The sequence below is a fragment of the Heliangelus exortis genome, chromosome 11, assembly GCF_036169615.1.
Source record: "Heliangelus exortis chromosome 11, bHelExo1.hap1, whole genome shotgun sequence".
NCBI lineage: Eukaryota > Metazoa > Chordata > Aves > Apodiformes > Trochilidae > Heliangelus > Heliangelus exortis.
In genome coordinates, this window is record NC_092432.1 from 15568772 (window position 1) to 15587093 (window position 18322).

The window sequence follows — 18322 nt, forward strand, 5'->3', positions numbered from 1 at the left end:
TAATTTCTCTTAAATGCAAAAACTGATCTTGTCATTAAGTGTATTATACAGCAAGTCTGGATGGTGAATCAACTGCCATTTCCTGCTCTAGTTTCTGTGTATACCTGGAGTAATTGGGATTTGGGCTCGAGCAGTCTGTTCTCTCTGCCTCATAATTTCATGCTGAAAGGACTATGCAAAAATATAAAGAATTATAGGAATTATGTGAGAAGGATTTAATAGTCCTGGCTTTATTGACACTGCTTATTATGTGCACCCTCACCCCTGGAATCCAGAGTCATACTTATTCATGTGTTTTGAGAGCTTACTTCTTATCAGTTTCATTTTCACCACAAAAAAAGTCTTATCAGATTAAATACGTCTCAGTCCTAATGGTGGATTTGCTGTCTAGTCTGCTATCATTTGTGTTGTCTTTTCACAAATGAAAAGCTAAGTTCACTGAATGGGTTAATATGGAATCTCTCAAATGTTTTCTTTCTTGTGCAGCTTTTGTGCCTGGACAGCCTCAGTGCTTATTGGAACATACAGAGTGACATGTATTATCGTGCCTCCCGTGAGGAAATACTGGTAATGTTAAAGAAAATGCATTTAACACTACTATATGCTATAGCTCTTGTATTTGAAACTACACCATACTGATTTCCACCCCATTCCTCATACTTATGGTCAGCTGTGTGCTGATACCAGGGCTGTGTGTTGATCCATTTCACCGTTGTGATCCTGTAGGTTTTCTATTGGAGTATTCATCTTGACCTCATTCTGTTTACCCAGTACTGTTTACTGAATGCCTGGGATATATGAGCTGTTACATATCTGCTGTAGTGAAGAAGGCAAGATAGAGATATTAGACGAGCATAGAACTAATAAAAAGTCAAAATATTACAGAAAACTGGTATTGCATGTTACCCAGGTTAATTGCATGTTACCATTACCCAGGTTACCTGAGATGCATGGCTGAAATTAACCAGTAGAGTGAAGCCAGATGGAAGATTAAAATTTTGAAACACAAATGGTTTTTTACTTCTTAATAAATCAAAGGTTAGGTAGGTAGGTATGTATAATGACCTAAACAAAAAAATCTTAAAATTATGGAAGGACTTTCTGTAAATCCTCTCTCCCACTTTTAAGTCCTCTCTCTGTTTGAGAGCTGGAAAACCAATACTGAACAAGTAGCAAATAACATTTCCTGTTCAGTATATGTTATCTGTGTTAAATACCTCAATATATTTTCTGTCATTTTTAGTGTAGCTTGTTTCCTGGAAAGCTTGGTCCTCCATCCAGACAGGATGTTTTGGTCTTAATTTTAAGCAGCATTATCATGAAATGAGATTTATCCTAGTAGCCAGTTGGTCTGTGTTGTAGTAAAAGTAAGCTGTGTAATCTGTAGAAATCTGTTACTTCTGTGCAACAGTCCTCATATTTATATAACATGACTGTATGGGTGGTTGTAAGATTAGCTGTTTTATACTTAATCTCATTTGAATTTAGCTTTCATTAGTATAGGTCAGCAAACAGGACATAGTTGGAAATACTAAGAAATATGGAGAGAGTGTACTTTTTTTTAAAAGAAAAAACAGGTTTTAAAGAAGGGACTGGAAAAAGGATCAGGTTGAAGAAAAACTTAGTTACAAAATATTTTCATTGTAAAAACAACTTCTAAAATTGATAGTCTTCATAAAATATAATGGGAATGAGCACTTCATCTGCCTTCATATGATAGCTAATATGTATGGCTTGTTAAAAGCAGCTCTCCAGAGTCAACTGTTTGTGCCATTACAATTCTGAAACTGTAAAATATTTGCGCATCAGACCTCATATTGAATTAAGACTTGGTTCTAGCATGAGATTTCTGAGGTCTCCTGGGCTATTCTTTTATTTTTCTGACTACTTTCTGTCTTTAATTCTTCTCATACCTGCGGAATACCACAAGGCTCAAGTAGCCTCCTTACATGCTAAAAATGAAGAAGGATAGAATGGTAATAGCTACTCCTGGTAGTTGCAAGGAGTTTACAAACAAATGCTTGACCTCCTTTGCTACATGTTTGAGACTAGGTGTGAGTTATATGCTTCTAAATTAACACAAAATAGTTGTTATTGCAAGATTTAGATACAATTTGGATAAAGACTCTACTATCCTTCCACTTTATATGAGAAATTTAAGCGTTGTTTTAAATCTGGTGAGTTTAAATGCTTCATGTCTTAAGTGCCTGTGCTATATTAGCTTTCCCATTTAGGGGGAAGAGGCCCTTGCAAAATATGTGAAATTAAGTTGGTCTCTTCATAGCTGAGAGAACTGTAAGCAAGCAATGCTTTTCAGCAATTACTAAACAGTTTCACATTGCTTTACAGGAGCAGCTGAAAAGAGGAATTCCATCTAGTGATAACCAGCCTCAAGACTACCAGTACAGTAAGTAAAGTAGGAATGAGTCAATACAAACTCAGATGGCCTGCATCAGATATCCACTGTGATACCACCTTGCCAAAGCTAACTTTATTTTATATAAAGCTAAACTTAATAGACCATATTAGAGCTTTTATGTTTTTTGACAACTGCTGGGCTCTTTATTTTTGGTACAATATCAATCTTGATTCTATGGGTCTTGAGCAGAATACACATTATCAGTACAAAGTGATAAGTACATTAGTATTTGGAAATATTAGTATATGGAAATAAGTACATTAGTATTTCTTCACATGCTTTATTTGTAATCATAAAATTAATTTTTTTTTTTAACATTTGAGTTTTTAGACCAGTATCAGCCTCTGCAAGACTGTATATCAACCCGTATGCAGAAGTAGAATTGAAAACTCCCAAGCTTGATTGTGATGTAGAAGTACAGAGAATTGTAATTGAATTCACTAAGCCACAGGTAAGGTGACTTAATATCTATTTTCTTCTGTCTCAGATCTTGTGATGAACTGTAGGATTTTTTTGTTGGAAAACATTCTTTTTTAGCAATTTCCTGCTTATATGCAAGTAGTATGCCTAAGCTGTTTAGCAGGAATCAGGAGATAAGTGTAGGGTCATTGTCCCTTTGCCTAATAGTCACTTCCTGGTGCTAGATCCTGATACTCTCACCCTTTTGTCTGGGGACTCTCTGGGGACCATCTGACCTGCATTCAGCCCTTCTAATAGAATTCCTTTCACGCAGAGAATGGAATCATTGTTATGAGTAGCCCTTATCTTGCAAAACTATAAGCCAGCTTTGTAACTGCAGAGATGCAGAGATGCAAGAGTGGGAATAAGTTCAGTGTTCTGACTTTGGCAACAAGACCAGCTGAAGTGTCAAGGAACTCATTTGATAGCTCCCAGGCAGTGTCAATATTTTCATTTGTTCAGTGATAATGAATGTACAGTTAGTTTTGCTGGGTAGCTTTCTAGCTCTTACTGCTGTCAGTGTAGTCTGAGTTCAGAACAGTACCAATAGGGTTAACTAAGGCAAAGGCAGTGCGAAAATTGGGGAAATTGCATGTTCACACATGAAGAGAAAGTGGTTGGTTTGAGAGAACCTGAGACTTTGTGCTGAGCAAGCTAAACCTAATTCTTTTTGTGCTTCAGGAAAACCCAAAGTTCATAGGGTGGTGTCCTGTGAGCAATGGGAATAGTTGGTCTGCTTTTGTACAGTAATGAAAATCCATAGAGTCAGATTTCTATATAGTCTGAGGAATCCTGAAGGCTGTAGTATGCATGTACTTTAAGCACTTTGTGGAAAAAAATAGGAACTTCTGCTGAGAGACTTGTTTTTCTGTTTTAGTACCTCAGTGTGATAAATCTTCTGGAGTCTATCGATTACATGGTTCGCAACGCACCTTACAGAAGGTACAGACCAAATGTACCTCTCCATAGGAATGCCAGGCAATGGTAAGCTCTGTATGCTTATGCATTCTTTGGGAGATGCTGAGGTCCCCTCCAATCTCTTCATTATCTTTCATGTTGAAAGGTGATGTTAAAGATAGATGGCATATGTCATTGACTTCCACTGAGCTTTTCTTAGCCAAGTAGAAAAGGCTTGCAGAAGAGAACACATAAAAGAACAAAGAGATAATCTGTCTTGCAGAGCTAGCTCTGGTCCCCAGAATCTCTCAACAAAACACTGTCGTCCTCTCCAGATGCTAGAATATAATTTTCGAAAGACTAAGAAAAATTAGCACATATATTACAAGGAAAAAATGCATGTCAACTGTAATTTCTATATTTTTGAGTTGAGAAACATTTTTGTGGAATTTTTCTAACTGATGCTGACAATCAGACTGCTTAATTGTACTTAATGCTGTTACAGCCCAAACTGCCAAAGATGCATCTCAACAGAAAGTGCAGATTTATAGTGCTTCAGGCATTAAATAGAACACCTCAGTCCAGTTTTCAAAAGTAATGTTGAAACCATTAAAATTTTATAGAATAGAAACCAAGTTATATGAATATAGAATAGAAACCCAGTTACTCTGCAGCTTTTAAATTGTAATGCACAAATTAAATGGGAGGTTGCTCACAAGTGTGCAATTATTGTAGGTGGAAGTATGCAGGTAACAGTGTTCTTGAAGTGCATATCAAAAGGCATACTCGGATGTGGTCATGGAGTAACATAAAACAACATAGGCAGCTTTTGAAGAGTTACAAAAACATGTACAAGAACAAGCTGACACAGAGTAAGTTGTCAGAAGAAGCACAGAAGCAAATTCAGGTATGTGGGTTTTTTCTTTGGGGAAAGGTGTATTTTGATCCCTTTTATTCTTCTAATATACATGACAGCAATCAAGGTTGGTGATTTTACAGGAGCACAGTAAGCTCTGTGGAAATACCATTTGAATCTGTAGTTCAGTGTAACCCCTTGTAGAAAGAAAAAAATACCTGTATAGGTGCCATTTAAATGAATCCAATTTGTTCATGGATTAATGAATTTGGATCCATCTAATGAACTTCAGGGTTAATCTATTTAAAAGAAATACACTGCCTAACATCAGGTTTCATCTTGTAGTGAATTTCTGGGGAGGAAGGGGGGGTGTATCCTTGAAAGAAAGAAGCAGGTCTGGAAAGAAATTAAAGTGTAAATATGAAAGAGCTGCTAAGAGATTTTCTAGTGGTGAGCATTCGCTGAATGTGTTCTAGAGGCAAATGATTTCATCGTTTTTACAGGACCTGGAAAGAAACCTTGATGTCTTCAATATAATCCTAGCAAGACAACAGGCACAAGTTGAGGTAAGAATTAGTTTTTGTTCAGTAATATTGTACTACTGAAGATAGAATGCTTTTGTCATAATAGTATCTTGAAAAAAATTGTGTTGATGGGTAGGATAGGATAAGGAGGTGTGAAAGCAAGTTTCCTATGCTTTCAGGGCAAAAGTAAATCAGTTTTCAAGTGCCATTCAGACAGCTGTCCAAGGGTGATGATTTAATGGTTCTTGGAATTATTAATTCTATTAATTGTGTATTTTAATGTATGTTTTGTAGACAATAAGATCAGGACAAAAGCTACTGAAGAAGAAGACCGCTGAAGCAGCAAAAAAAAGTGGAGGATGGTTTGGTGGTTTCTGGACCAGAAAAGAATCTAGAAAAAAGGAAGATGAAGAATCACTTGTTCCTGAAAGTAGGTTTAGACTCTAATGCACAAACATCTGTGGAAGCTTTCAGTTTTTATATACATTTGGACGAAAATTGTGTAGTATCTCTTATTTTCTACTATGCAGGAGAAGAGTATGGCATAAGCAGGGCAATGCAATATTCACCCATTTTATAATATTACTTACTGTTAATCATTATTGAGCTGCCAAATAAAGCATACTTCTGAAATGGCCCAAAGCACTTCAGAACCTTGGTAAGGAGAAAAATATGCAGTTTACAGCTGCAGTGTAATAGGCAATTAGAATACTGTATTCTGGTGATTTGCTGTCTGAGGAATTTGTTCTCATAGTCCTCTTCAAAACTGTTATCATCATTGGGTATTAGGGATACTCTTAGAGTGAGCTAGATTAATTAATGTGTTACACATTACATGTGTAGCTGCTTCTGTGTAAATTATTTTGCAATATGGAATTGAGTACAATATGAAGAAGGAAAGAAATGTATCAGCAGGGCTTAGATACAGTACAAAACAGAGGTGAGGAAAAATGCTTATCACTAATTAAAGTGTAAGTTTTTGTGCTTTTATTTTTTTTCTATTCTTTTAGCTATTGATGAACTAATGACACCAGAAGAGAAAGCAAAGCTATTTACTGCTATTGGATATAGTGACAGCTCCCATAACCTTTCCTTACCAAAGCAGGTAAGCAAATTTTGCTGGGGATGATTTAAAAAAAAATAAAAAATACCAAAACAACAACAAAAAAAAGGATCAAACCAAAAAACTGCTGTGATGTGTGTTAACCTTAAGATGAGCAGTAGAATGTCTTGGTCCAAGTCAAATCTGTGTTGGATGTACAAAGAAGATTAAAAAAAAAAAGAATTCTGAAAACACAAAGAATATTGTTTCTTGTGCACAACCCTAATCTGGAGTGATTTAGAAGCAGCAGAAACTGAATGATGGATATCTATTTGAAGCTTGGAAGAGACTACATAAAGCTAACTGGAAATGAAAAACGGTCCATTTTAGCTTTTTCTTTGCATTTATTTTTGTTCTATCTGTTGTAGTGAAAGCAGATTTAGTCTGGATGGAAGTTTTCATTTGTGTTTTATTGTTGTTTTTTAAATCCGAAGTCAGTTTGATACTGTTAACTGAATAGTTGTTGATGTAAAGATGAGCATGTCATTATTTCCTGTTTGACACAATATCTGTAAGTTTTAAGGATGCTGCTCTTAGAAGAATCATGTTATGTTTTTATTAAGATCTTTGTCCTAATGAGTAATATTAGATTACGGTTGTAATATTTTTCTCTACTACATGAATGAAAGCACCATAAAATGAAAAAAAACAAACCAAAACAAGACTTTTTTGCACCAGGTAATATTTGGCTTGTTAAGCAAAGGAATAGAAGATAAAACTTGATGGGCTAATAGGAAGAAATCTAGAATGTAGACAACTAAGAAAATATGAAATGCTATTTTTTCTCTTGGTGACACACATTAGTTTTCTCTGAGTGCTATTCCATTGTTGTTTAAAATCCTAATGTGACTGGTGCTTCACTTGCAGGAGCACCTTTTAGATTAAGAGCATTTCCATCAGGGAGGATGTTGTCTCCTTACCCAGCTGGCCTCCCTGCTCCCAGCACTGTAGTTTTTCAACACAGTGAAGTTCAGAATTCTTGAATGGCAACACAGAGGACTGTGCACTGTTGTTACAAACTTATATTCACTGTCAAATTGAAAAAAAGCAGAGCAGCAGCAAGCATCTCTTGCCAACAGACACAGTTCAAATAGTCCACAGTACTAGTGCCTTCTTTCCTTTCTGTTTCATGCTTAGCTTGCTTACCTGTGTAGAAAAATTATTGTATTTAATTTGGACACCCTAAGTATAAAGGTCCTTTCATCTTTCTCAGTACTCTGAAAAAAGTTGAAGACTTCAAATTGAGATGCAAGTATTACTTGGTTCTTATTGAGTTGCTGGCTGAGCCAGTCATAAAATGGTACATTTTTCAGGAAGCCAAATCCCTTAGTTGACAAGGTTGAGAGATGACTAGTGTCTTCTAAAATGTAGCTTTTTGATGGGATTATGATGATTTTGTTTGTTGAACTTGCTAGGTCTCTACTGAGTGTAATTTAGACACACTTGCTTTCACAGTTTGGAAAAACTTCCCTGAATACTGGAAAGAGAGACTACGTATGCTTTGCTTTAGTTGAAATCCACTCTTGTATGTTAAAGAAATGACTGTCCATGGCCAAAAGAAAGTAAAGGCTCTTTACTTCTTTTCTTATGTAGGGTTATGTTTGGTGCTGTAGGTGCCTCCAATAGCTTTAAATACCACATTTTGTTAGTTTTATTGAAATAAGAAGTTCTGAAAAATTAATTGTATCAAGATGACTAATTTTGAATTTCTCTGTCCTTTTTACTAGTATGTTGCCCGTGTTGTGTCCCTGAAGCTGTTAAGCACTTCTCTTATAATTAAAGAAGACAAGAATGTGGCAGAAACTCTTAAAGTACAGATAATTGATCTGAGTACCAAAATATCACAGCGCCCAGGAGCACAAGCCATTAAGTAATTGGATTATTTCTTTCTTTTTGTGTAAATACTTCTTCTACTCCCTCCTTCTTTACATCTTTCCTTGGCTAGTACATCATGTTGTATATTGACATTTAAATTTATGGGCCTTCTGCAATTGCACACTCTTGAAAAATTATGGCCAAATAATTTGGTGTATAGCATAGGATGGAATGAAGCAAGGGATTCTGTTTGTTAGTCTCCCTAAATAATAAGCTTTTCCTTGAATCCAAATGTTGAAGTGCTGCATGTTACTTATGGGAACTAAAAGTGTAAGTGGTCTGGCTAACACAGTCCAGGCAAGAAACTCAATGTGTTACTTACTTCCTACAGAAAAAAACCCTTAATCTTTACTGTGGACAGGAAATTAACCATCATGTAGCAAATGGTGTCCTTCTTTTGTTTTAAGAGAGGGCACACCAAAAATATTGAACACAACTTTTTGGATTTTCCGGTCAGTCAGATGTTCAGTGTCTGGAAAATGAGTCTGTGCACTTATCATGCTTTCATTTACATTCCTTCTTCTTCTGACTTTATGCATAAGAACCCTAGCTCAGTTGCTGACTCTTGAGATGTATTTGCTAAAAACCATTTTTTGGGGAACATTGAACATGCAGCCTGAACGCTGCACAAAAATAAAAAGAGCTTTGAAAGTATATTTTACCTAAATGCATATTGTGTAATGTAGTTGGCAAATATGAAACAGTAGAAGAGAGTTTTAAAATTTATTTTAATTTTCTGGAAAAAAATAATTAAGTTGTCCAAAAGGAGCCAGACTTGTGGCACTGATTTATGTCCTAACTGTGTTGCCTCGTAAGGGCAGGGATTCCAGTAGTGGAAAATCAATTTTCTATGGAATTGGTACTTCCAAGGGCAAATGAATTTTGGTGGCGTTCATATAGCTTTTTTCAGAGGTATTTTTATACTGACTCGGTCTAATACTATTGTCAGGGAGGCTGCCAGTGAGGAATATCCCTTTGCACCTAAATAGCTCATTTTTTCAAATTGATACGTAATAGTTAACATTCCTACTCTTTTTCACCTGTAGCATAGATACTCTGCCTTCTTTTTTCTTGCAATTGATTCTTTTAATAAGTTTGAGCTGGAATTTCTATGCATTCTACCTTTTTGATAACAGAGAGCAAAAAGAAAATATCATCTTTGTGTAATGGTAAACAGCTTGGCTCCTATTTGTTTTTCCAGTTAATTAATGTAGCGTTTTCTTAATCGTGTGGTTGGTACATTAGTCCTGTGAAACTAGTCATACTTGGCTTTAGCAAAGGCTTTCTCACCTTCCCTGTCTTTCTTAGGTGGAACTGTGTTCTGCATTCTCAACTGAGTATATTTAACTATTCACTATTTTTAGGGTTGAAGCCAAGCTTGAAAACTGGTACGTTACAGGCCTGAGGCAAGAAAACATTGTGCCATCTCTTGTGGCTTCCATAGGGGACAGCAAATCTTCACTACTTAAGATTGAGTTTAATGTTAACCCAGAGGATAGTACTGCTGACCAAAGTCTTACAATTGAATCACAGCCTGTGGAAATAAAATATGATGCAGTGAGTATTGAACTAAACTCCTTCCTCTTTTTCTGTTTCTCCTTTCTCTGCCATTACTCTAAGCTCTGTCAAGACTTAGTTTTGGGTTTTCCTGAATAACTTTGGTGCATATTGATTACTTTCTATCTTTTTTTTTTCTTTTCTTTTAAAGAAAACAATAAATGCAATGGTAGAATTCTTCCAAACTAGTAAGGGAATGGATCTTGAAAGATTAACATCAGCCACATTAATGAAGCTGGAAGAAATCAAGGAAAGAACTGCTACAGGTAATACAACAGAAATTCTTATCTGAGGTGATTCCTCGAATGTCTTAAAAAGTTTGAGTATGATTTTCTAAACATGTTGCTTAGCCTTTTGGCCAGCAATCAAAACCTATGATTGATTTCTTTCCTTGTGCTTTTGATTTGGAGGACTGGTCAGTATTTTTTGGGGTAGAACATTGCTTTCAGGGAGACATTCTGAGAATGGTACAAAATTAAGTCTTTCCTCAAGATGTGTTACCTTCCAGATGGATAGCATCTCTCTTTGTATGTTGACTGACATAAATGTTTCACTTGTGAATAGCATTTCTATCTTGACATTTCTCTGTTTTTATTTAAGGACTGGCTCATATCATTGAGATGCGGAAGGTCCTTGAGTTGAAGGTTCATCTGAAACCTTCCTACCTTGTGATTCCACAGACAGGGTTCTACCACGAGAAGTCAAATTTGCTGATTTTGGACTTTGGTACATTTCAGGTATATAAAGCTGTCTTTGACATGTCTTTTCAGTTTGAAATCTTAATTGGAATAGCTCATCGTTTAATATACTTCCATTTCTTCAACAAAACCTAACTTGTTTCCTTTTTGGAAGAATTGATAACCTTTTATATATATAAAAAAAAATACAAGCTTTCTCTTGGAGCTTTGAAGATGATTCCCTTGTTCCTACAAAACTGAAAGATTACAAAAAATTAATTTTTATTCTGGCTATTTAAATATTTATTTAAATTGCACCCCAACAGTAAACTTGTAAACTAATGAGAAGTATTCTTTTTGAATAATTTGAATTGACAATTGTCAGAAGCAACAACAAAAATCTACTTGTTTGTCATGTATGAAATGAATTAAGATCACTTCTCTGAAAGAGTTCACATGTCACTCTTCAGTTCCTGTGAATTCTGTGAACCAACTTTTTCATTTTCACTAGAATTAATAGCACATGTATATATAGTTTTAGACTTAACTTTATCTTGTCCTTTATCTGTTTAGCTGAACAGCATAAATCAAGGCAGTACTGAATCTTCTAGCTTTTCATCTTTAGAGGAGATTATGGACAAAGCTTATGATAAGTTTGATGTGGAAATAAAAAATGTGCAACTTCTTTTTGGAAGAACAGGTAACAAAACAACATAGTTGCTGTTTACTCAAAAAATTAATGAAGGCTTCCTACCTGTAATAAATAAGTATGTTTTTTAAAGAAAAAAGGCAAACCAAAGCCAGTGGTTAACTGAAAGATAGATGACTGGTATTAAACTAATAAAAAAAGTGATTAGTTTATCTTCAACCAGCTGTTTGCTTACTTGTGGGACTTTTGTATAACCTCTTTACTTTGCCAGCAAGCAATGTAGATGCATGGAACTTAAATTTTCTGCCATGTGCAGGAAAACAAAGCTAAAATTTGCCTCATTACTTCATTTGGACTTAAGTTGGTGTGGTCAGTAGAATGCTATATTACTGCTCTGTATCTATCTGTCTTTTAAAAACTTTTTTTAGAGTTCTATGTCTAAATACATCTTTCATTGTAGAATTGGGCTTAAGGCTGCTTAGGCAATATAATGTTAAGAACCACTGAAAAATAATACAATATCTGTTAAAATACTTAAACCAAATAGCTCTGTTTCTTCAGTTTGTGAGTGGGTTCTTTACCTTCTCCTAGGTATGCTGTTTGATTTCTGTAATGATACCTTAAAGCAATTCACAAACAATCTCTCTTCATTTACACTTAATGAATGTTTGCAGGTGAAGACTGGAAGAAAGCTCGTTTTCAACATCCATCAACTTTACACATATTACAGCCTATGGATATTCATGTACAGCTGGCAAAATCCATGGTGGAAAGAGATACCAGGATGGCAAAGTAATATATTAATGTTGAAAGGACTTCTTTTTCATTACTGTGCACTTGCAGAAAACTGTATTTTCCCAAAAGGTTCAGTTATATTTGATAATTTTGAAGGTATTCACTTAAGAAATAGAAATAATTTACTACTTTTTATGAAACCTCTTTTGACTAATAGTTCTCTGGTTGCAGTCATAGGTTAGTAACTACACTGTTTAAAGTGACTACAAGACTTTTTTTTAATGCAGAAGCACTTGCTTTACTGTGATGTGATCTTCATAAATGAGTATAGGTTTTGGTAAAATAGAAATCAAGAATTAGTATGTACTTTTTGTCTTGGAGTTGAATCAAATTTGTTTTATAAAAAGGTTTAAAGTGTCAGGAGGACTTCCTTTGGTGCATGTCAGACTGTCTGACCAGAAAATCAAGGCGATTTTTGATCTGATTGATAGCATTCCATTGCCTCAGAAGTCATCTGTTTCAATCCCAAATACCAAGGTAAGCTGATTATAACTAAAAATAATGGAAATTAAAAACCTGACATTGCCACAGTGATCACTGGAAGTGTGCGTGCCTGTTAATGTATGTGGTCTTTTTCACTTGAAAGAAGAGATGTTCCCAAACTCAGTTAAGCAATGTCCTCATTATGACTGATCATCAGAAAATGCTGATCTTAATCAGACAAGGCTGGCTTAGCTTTAGTAATTGTTCTGCTGGTGTCCACATGAGTATTGACAATACTGACCTTTCTAACTAATGTATGTGTGGGGGGCATGGTGAAGCATGCACCATCAGTTGAAAATCTGGCTGATGATACCAAGTTAGACACACTGTAAAATAGTAATTTTTCTTTCTCCCTCTCTCTTCCCTCTAGGTACCAAGCATTTCCACAATTCCTGTTGTTAGTAAAGACTTACTTAAGGCACCCCAGCTGTTAGCAGAAATAGTGTCAGGTAAGAAACTACAAATGCCTTTGTAAAATTAAGAGGCCATAATCTATGGAGTAGCTAACATGTTCTGGCTGCTGTTGATCTTAAAACAAGGATGAAAGAGGTATGATTTCTAACTAGAAGTACATAGGAAGATTGCATTACGATGCTGATGTTAACTGGGAATAATCAAGTTGCTTTTTTTAAAAAGAAGAACAATCTGGGAGGAGGATTAGCTAATATTATGCATAAGCAACTTATGCATATGTAAGTGAGCTATTAATAACAGCTATGTTAGGATGACATTAGCAAACCAATGTAATTATTTTGATGTCATGAGACATCTTTTTAGCAGGGAGTATTGAGTATTGTTATTTTAGAACTGATTTAAGTCTAAAAATGGATTTAGCCAAATACTAATCTGCTGTTGCTGCCACTCCAGGGCACATACTTTGGGATGAGTAACTTGTCTAAAGGATGCATACTCTTGCCTAAAGCAGCCAGCCTGTGGCAAAACCAGGCTTTTAGAAACATCCCATGTACTGTCCTGAGTGTTTTGCATTAGAAAAGTTTTCATTTTTCTGAAAATGCAGAACTAGAATAGCAAACTGCAATCCACTGTACTGACACTCTGGATTTGAGTGTTTGGTTCTGTGGCTGTTACAGAGAACTGTAATGGTACCTGGAAACTTCTTTCCTGGAGCTTACTTCATAGTGGGTTTTCTTTTTATGTTACTTTGAATGTCTGGTACAGCTGAACTGCAGTGCTTTACTTAATAGGGTTTTAATTTTTCACATTTTGAATGCAATGGTTAAGAAAGCAGGATACCTTTTAAATTATACTTTGTCAGATTAGGTGTAACTGTTCATAATTATAGTTCTAAATCCCATTAGAATGAGGAAGAGTGGGTGGGATATTTTCTCTTGTTTTTGGACAAAGTTTTTCCTAAGTACAGTCACTTCTCTTCTATAGACTCTGAAGAAGAATATTTTGATTTTGAGGAAAGTTCTGAACCAACTGACAGTTCACCAATTAAAGGAGAAGAAATAAATAAAGAGCTTGCTCAAGAGGAACTGACAGATCTCCAGTTAAAGTTTGAAATTAAAGAGGTATGTCTCTAATTCTGTTTCCACCTTCTACATAAAGGATATTGTAAAAAAATTTCCGGTGTTCTGTTACCAGTGTTCTCTGAATTTACTGAATGAAAAATCATAGCTACCAAAGAAAAAATAGACGTTTATATATACATACATATTTTATGTATAAGTTAGTTTTATATGCTATACATTTGAGTTATTTTTTAATATATCTGATGTATATAAAGAAAATACAAATTATGAATTAAAAAAATTGGCAAAAAAGCCCCTTATTAGAGTATTTTTGGTAGAAAATAATAGTACCAGTCATAACTTGGGGGGAGCGGTGTATGGGAAATCTGGACTGAAAGAATAAAGTAAATACCCAGGCAGATCACTCACCAAGACGAAATCCCAAAGTATTTTCTATTATATTTATACCTCTTAACATCAAGAAACCATTTTTTTTCTGTTTTCATTGTTTAACTCTGTAATAAAAATAAAGCTTTCAGTAAAGCAGGCAAGGCATTAATTTTGTGCTTTTTTTTTTTTTTTTTTTTTTTTTTTTACTGTTCAGTTTGAATAGTGAGAACTACATCTGAAAAGATGGTTTAACTGTGTATTTCTTGCTCATTCAGGTTTTGGTAGAACTCACCAAGCAAATGAAAACTGAGGAAACAGTACTTGTATTTGATGTAATGCATCTTGGGACAGAAGCTACTGTCAAAACCTATAATTTAGCAGCTGTGTCTTATTTAAAGAAAATAAGCTTGGATTACTATGAAATTGGAGGTAATAAGCAATGGAAGTGAAGTATACTGCTGTGCATGTGTGGATATTTACAAGATAGTCTGAAACTGTGGGTCTCCTGTCTCTTGTGCTCACTGAAATTCAGTCCTTGTTCTGGTGGACAGTTGTGCAGTGGCAGTGCTTGTTCTCTTGTACAGCTAATAAGTTCTGGATTCCCACCATAATTGGTGGGGATAAATAAATCAAGTAGTGCTCAAGAGGTATAAATTTGCCATTTTGGATGTAATCAAGGGAACCCAGCAATTCCTATTTGATGGTGCAGTGTATTCTAGCAGTGTTGAAAGCTAACCCCTCTCTTCAAATTCTTTGCTTCTGAAGGAACAGAAATTACCTCAATTCTTGTGTATATCTTGTGTGGTTTGTTACAGGGGAAAAAGAACCCATTCATCTAATTAGCTCCTCAGATAAGCCTGGCTTAGACCTTCTGAAAGTGGAATATATGAAGGTATTTTTTTAAAATATTTTTTTATTTTTAAAGCACTTTTATATATTACAAGGACCTAAACTTATTACTCAGAGCCAGTGGATTGTTTCGTTTGTTCTGAAGAGCTCAGTGCCTGGTTGGAATGGATATTAACTTTCATGCAAATTATTAATTTCAGGCTGACAGAAATGGGCCACAATTTCAGACTGTTTTTAACAACACTGAACAGATGATTCAAGTGAGTACTTCCAGATTTTATTGCTTGTTTTCTTAGTTTGCTTAGAAAGGAAAGGGTAGGTTTTTTTTACCTTTTCTACTTCCCTCTGCCCCAGTCTTGCAGCTGGAAGATTTAGAGTTAAAATGTACTTGAAAGCTTTTCTACAACTGAATTGAAGAACAGTATCTTGGTCTATTTCTTAACTATGTTCAAAAATAATCTGTCTATCTAGATAGAATTCAAAATAGTATAAGGATGAATATTCTCATGTGTATGAAATTGATGTTTGAATGCTCAGTGTGGGAACATGTAGTGAGGTCTAGCAGTCTTTTCCTTCCTTGTCAGGTGATCTGTCTGCTAATTATGTGAGTGCCATATAATTAGCACTCTGCTGGCTAAATTTCGTAAGAAGTCTAAATCCATTCATGACTATGTTTTGGGCTTTTTATTTTTGGTGAGGGGAGGGTAGAAGGGAATGTGTTCTAATTCTTCACTCTGAAATGCGTCTTGGGAGCTTAGACTACATTTTGCTCTCTATCACTTCTGTCATAGACTCTAGAATGAGAATTGGACCTCCTGAAAATATTGCAATATAGGGAAATTTTTAAAAAAGCAGGTACTTCACTTTTATACTTTACACAAAGCTTTTTTTCTCTATGATCTGTTGCAGCTAACACAAAGCTTTTCTGTTACTAAGAAATTGTTAGGATCTGTTGAGGTGCTTTTGAACCTCGCTCCAACTCATATGTTTGTAATTTGTTTTTGGGTTCTTCTGTTTGTTTTTGCTTTTTGGTTTGTGGTTTTTTTTTTTTGGTTGGTTGGTTTGGATTTTTATAATATGGAGCCTCATGTTTTCAACAGGTAGCTTTTTCCTCACTGAACCTTCTGCTGCATACTGAGGCCCTCATGTCTGCTGTCAGTTTTCTAACAGCTGTGGGTCCATCAGGCAGTGACAGCAGTGGGGTCAAAAAAACTGAAGATGAAAAGCAAGAAGATGACACCAGATTGAAGAAAGGTACACATGTGTTTGTCAAACTATTGGTTCAGAAAGGACGTGTTGCATGCTGCATCCAGAGAAACTGGATTAGCTTCGTAGCATGAGGTGAATAGCAAAGCTCAAGTGACTGTGACTTGCCAGGCTGGAGGACTGATTTCAAAAAAACAGTAAATGTGACAATGGTTATTATAATAAATCTTGCATTCAGGTTAGCTTTCTATTCTTGTGTTTCACTGCCATATCACAAATAGAGTTGAATTTTAGTAAATGAGATTGCTGTGAGCTCAACCAGCAGCAGCATCTTAGTGTTTGCAGTCAGAGATACTGATTACTGATTACTGATTACTTCAGTTGCTATGTTATTGATCTAGGCAATTTAAACACACTTTCAAAGAGGTAACAGAGTCCTTTGCTAGCCTAATGAATATGTTGCTGTTCCTGTGGCACTGAAACGATAAATAAGTTTATATCAAAATAGGCTCAGAGGGGAGCAGCTGCACTGTCTTTAGTACTAAGTGACAAATAAGGGCATCATGTGAGATGGAAATGATGTATCCAGTGAAGAATGTTGAGAATCACAATTTCGAAAAAGAAGCTGCTGCTGGGTATAGTTAAACAAAGCCCCTAAATATTGGAGCTCTTGGATCAACCCTTTGCTCCTCTTGGTTAGTAAAGGTGCAGACCATCAGTGAGGTCTGATGGCTTCTGATTTTCCCACATGAGACTATAGTGATCAAAACAAAGTCATCTGAATGCAAAAAAACACACCATGGTCTAGGACAAAACAACTCTCAAATACTCTCAAGAGTTTAATTCAAAATATGAATTATATTTACCTTGAAAATCCCCCCTTCTCATTTCTAGTGTCTAGGCCTTCCAAGGATAAGGATGTCTTTGACTTCAAGCTTTTTGCCAAGCTGGATGCTTTCTGTTTAAATATTTGTGATGAAAAGAGCAACATTGCAGAGATCAAGATACAAGGTATTAAATTCTCTGTTAGCACTGTTCTGGTCATTTAGCTTCAAAGCAACTGCTCATAATTGGGATGGAAAGTATTTAAATTGTAATTTTTCAGCATCTAACTTTTTATTTTACAGTTACCTGTACAAACATGGCTTGTGGTATTGTTTTAAAAGTCAGTCTTCTATTCTGTCACAGTGTTTAGGCCTCCAGCTATTACTATGCAGGTAATAAGGTTCATATATGAAGGAGTTGGATTATGGGTGGGTTTTCATGTTGTATTAAGCTCTGGATATTTTTCTGCTTAGGGTTTGTTTAGATTTCTCATTTTGGTTTTGTTCTCCTGATTCTTTTTAACCCCTCAGAAGGGCTGTCAGAATTCTGGGGCAGGAATTGTGATGTGTGGGAAGTTTGGCTGTAGCTGCCATTCTAATAGCTGTCAAGACTCTGTCTCTGTTTAAATATTTAAGAATGTGTGATCTACAAGAACATGTAATAGAGTTCATAAATAATCTCTTGCTGGTGCCCATCTTCTAATTCATTTGATACATTCACACCTTTTAATGCAAAATCCATTGTATTCAGATACAGCACAGTGACATATTTTTAGTGTCATCTTTGTATTTTAGGGAAGTTATGGTAGTTGAGGAATGATTCTAATTTAGATACAGAGAGATGAAAATGTCTTGGATGAAACAGCTCTTTTATTTACAGTCCCTTCAGCAAGGGATGTGGTAACTGCCTTCTTTCATTTGGATACAGAGGAGAGGATCAAGTGTTTTTAGGTTTTTTTTTTGTTTTTATATCTTTGAATTTATCAATCTACTGACAAAATAACTTCTTGTTGCGCTGTATGTTTTCTGTAACCTTTCTTATCTCCCCAGCTGGTGTGTGTTTCCACCCTGAAAATGAGTTTTACTTCTGTTATACTACGGTTTCTCTTTTTATCCTTTACAGGTCTTGACTCATCTCTTCTCCTTCAGCCAAGTCACACCGTGTTCTTTGCCCGACTTAAAGACATAGTTGTCACAGATGTTGATTCAAGGACCCTTCATAAAAAAGTACTCAACTCTAAGATTCTAAGTTTTGCTTGATTCTTGGTTAGTTCTGTGTGTATAA

General features: G+C 35.5%; 1 protein-coding gene across 3 annotated transcripts in view; it reads left to right on the forward strand.

Annotated features, from left to right (window-relative positions):
* VPS13C (vacuolar protein sorting 13 homolog C) overlaps positions 1-18322 on the forward strand; it is an 84037-nt gene that overhangs the window by 13523 nt on the left and 52192 nt on the right. For all 3 annotated transcript variants that reach the window (XM_071754909.1, XM_071754910.1, XM_071754911.1), the window contains 23 exons: positions 487-567; positions 2350-2407; positions 2743-2870; positions 3756-3862; positions 4511-4682; positions 5135-5197; positions 5450-5585; positions 6166-6260; positions 7985-8127; positions 9497-9689; positions 9841-9955; positions 10290-10426; positions 10940-11066; positions 11690-11807; positions 12158-12287; positions 12664-12742; positions 13692-13828; positions 14434-14587; positions 14974-15050; positions 15208-15267; positions 16108-16261; positions 17108-17224; positions 18161-18264. In XM_071754909.1, the coding sequence (XP_071611010.1) occupies positions 487-567; positions 2350-2407; positions 2743-2870; positions 3756-3862; positions 4511-4682; positions 5135-5197; positions 5450-5585; positions 6166-6260; positions 7985-8127; positions 9497-9689; positions 9841-9955; positions 10290-10426; positions 10940-11066; positions 11690-11807; positions 12158-12287; positions 12664-12742; positions 13692-13828; positions 14434-14587; positions 14974-15050; positions 15208-15267; positions 16108-16261; positions 17108-17224; positions 18161-18264 (2685 nt within the window). The remainder of the gene's footprint in view (positions 1-486; positions 568-2349; positions 2408-2742; positions 2871-3755; positions 3863-4510; positions 4683-5134; positions 5198-5449; positions 5586-6165; positions 6261-7984; positions 8128-9496; positions 9690-9840; positions 9956-10289; positions 10427-10939; positions 11067-11689; positions 11808-12157; positions 12288-12663; positions 12743-13691; positions 13829-14433; positions 14588-14973; positions 15051-15207; positions 15268-16107; positions 16262-17107; positions 17225-18160; positions 18265-18322) is intronic.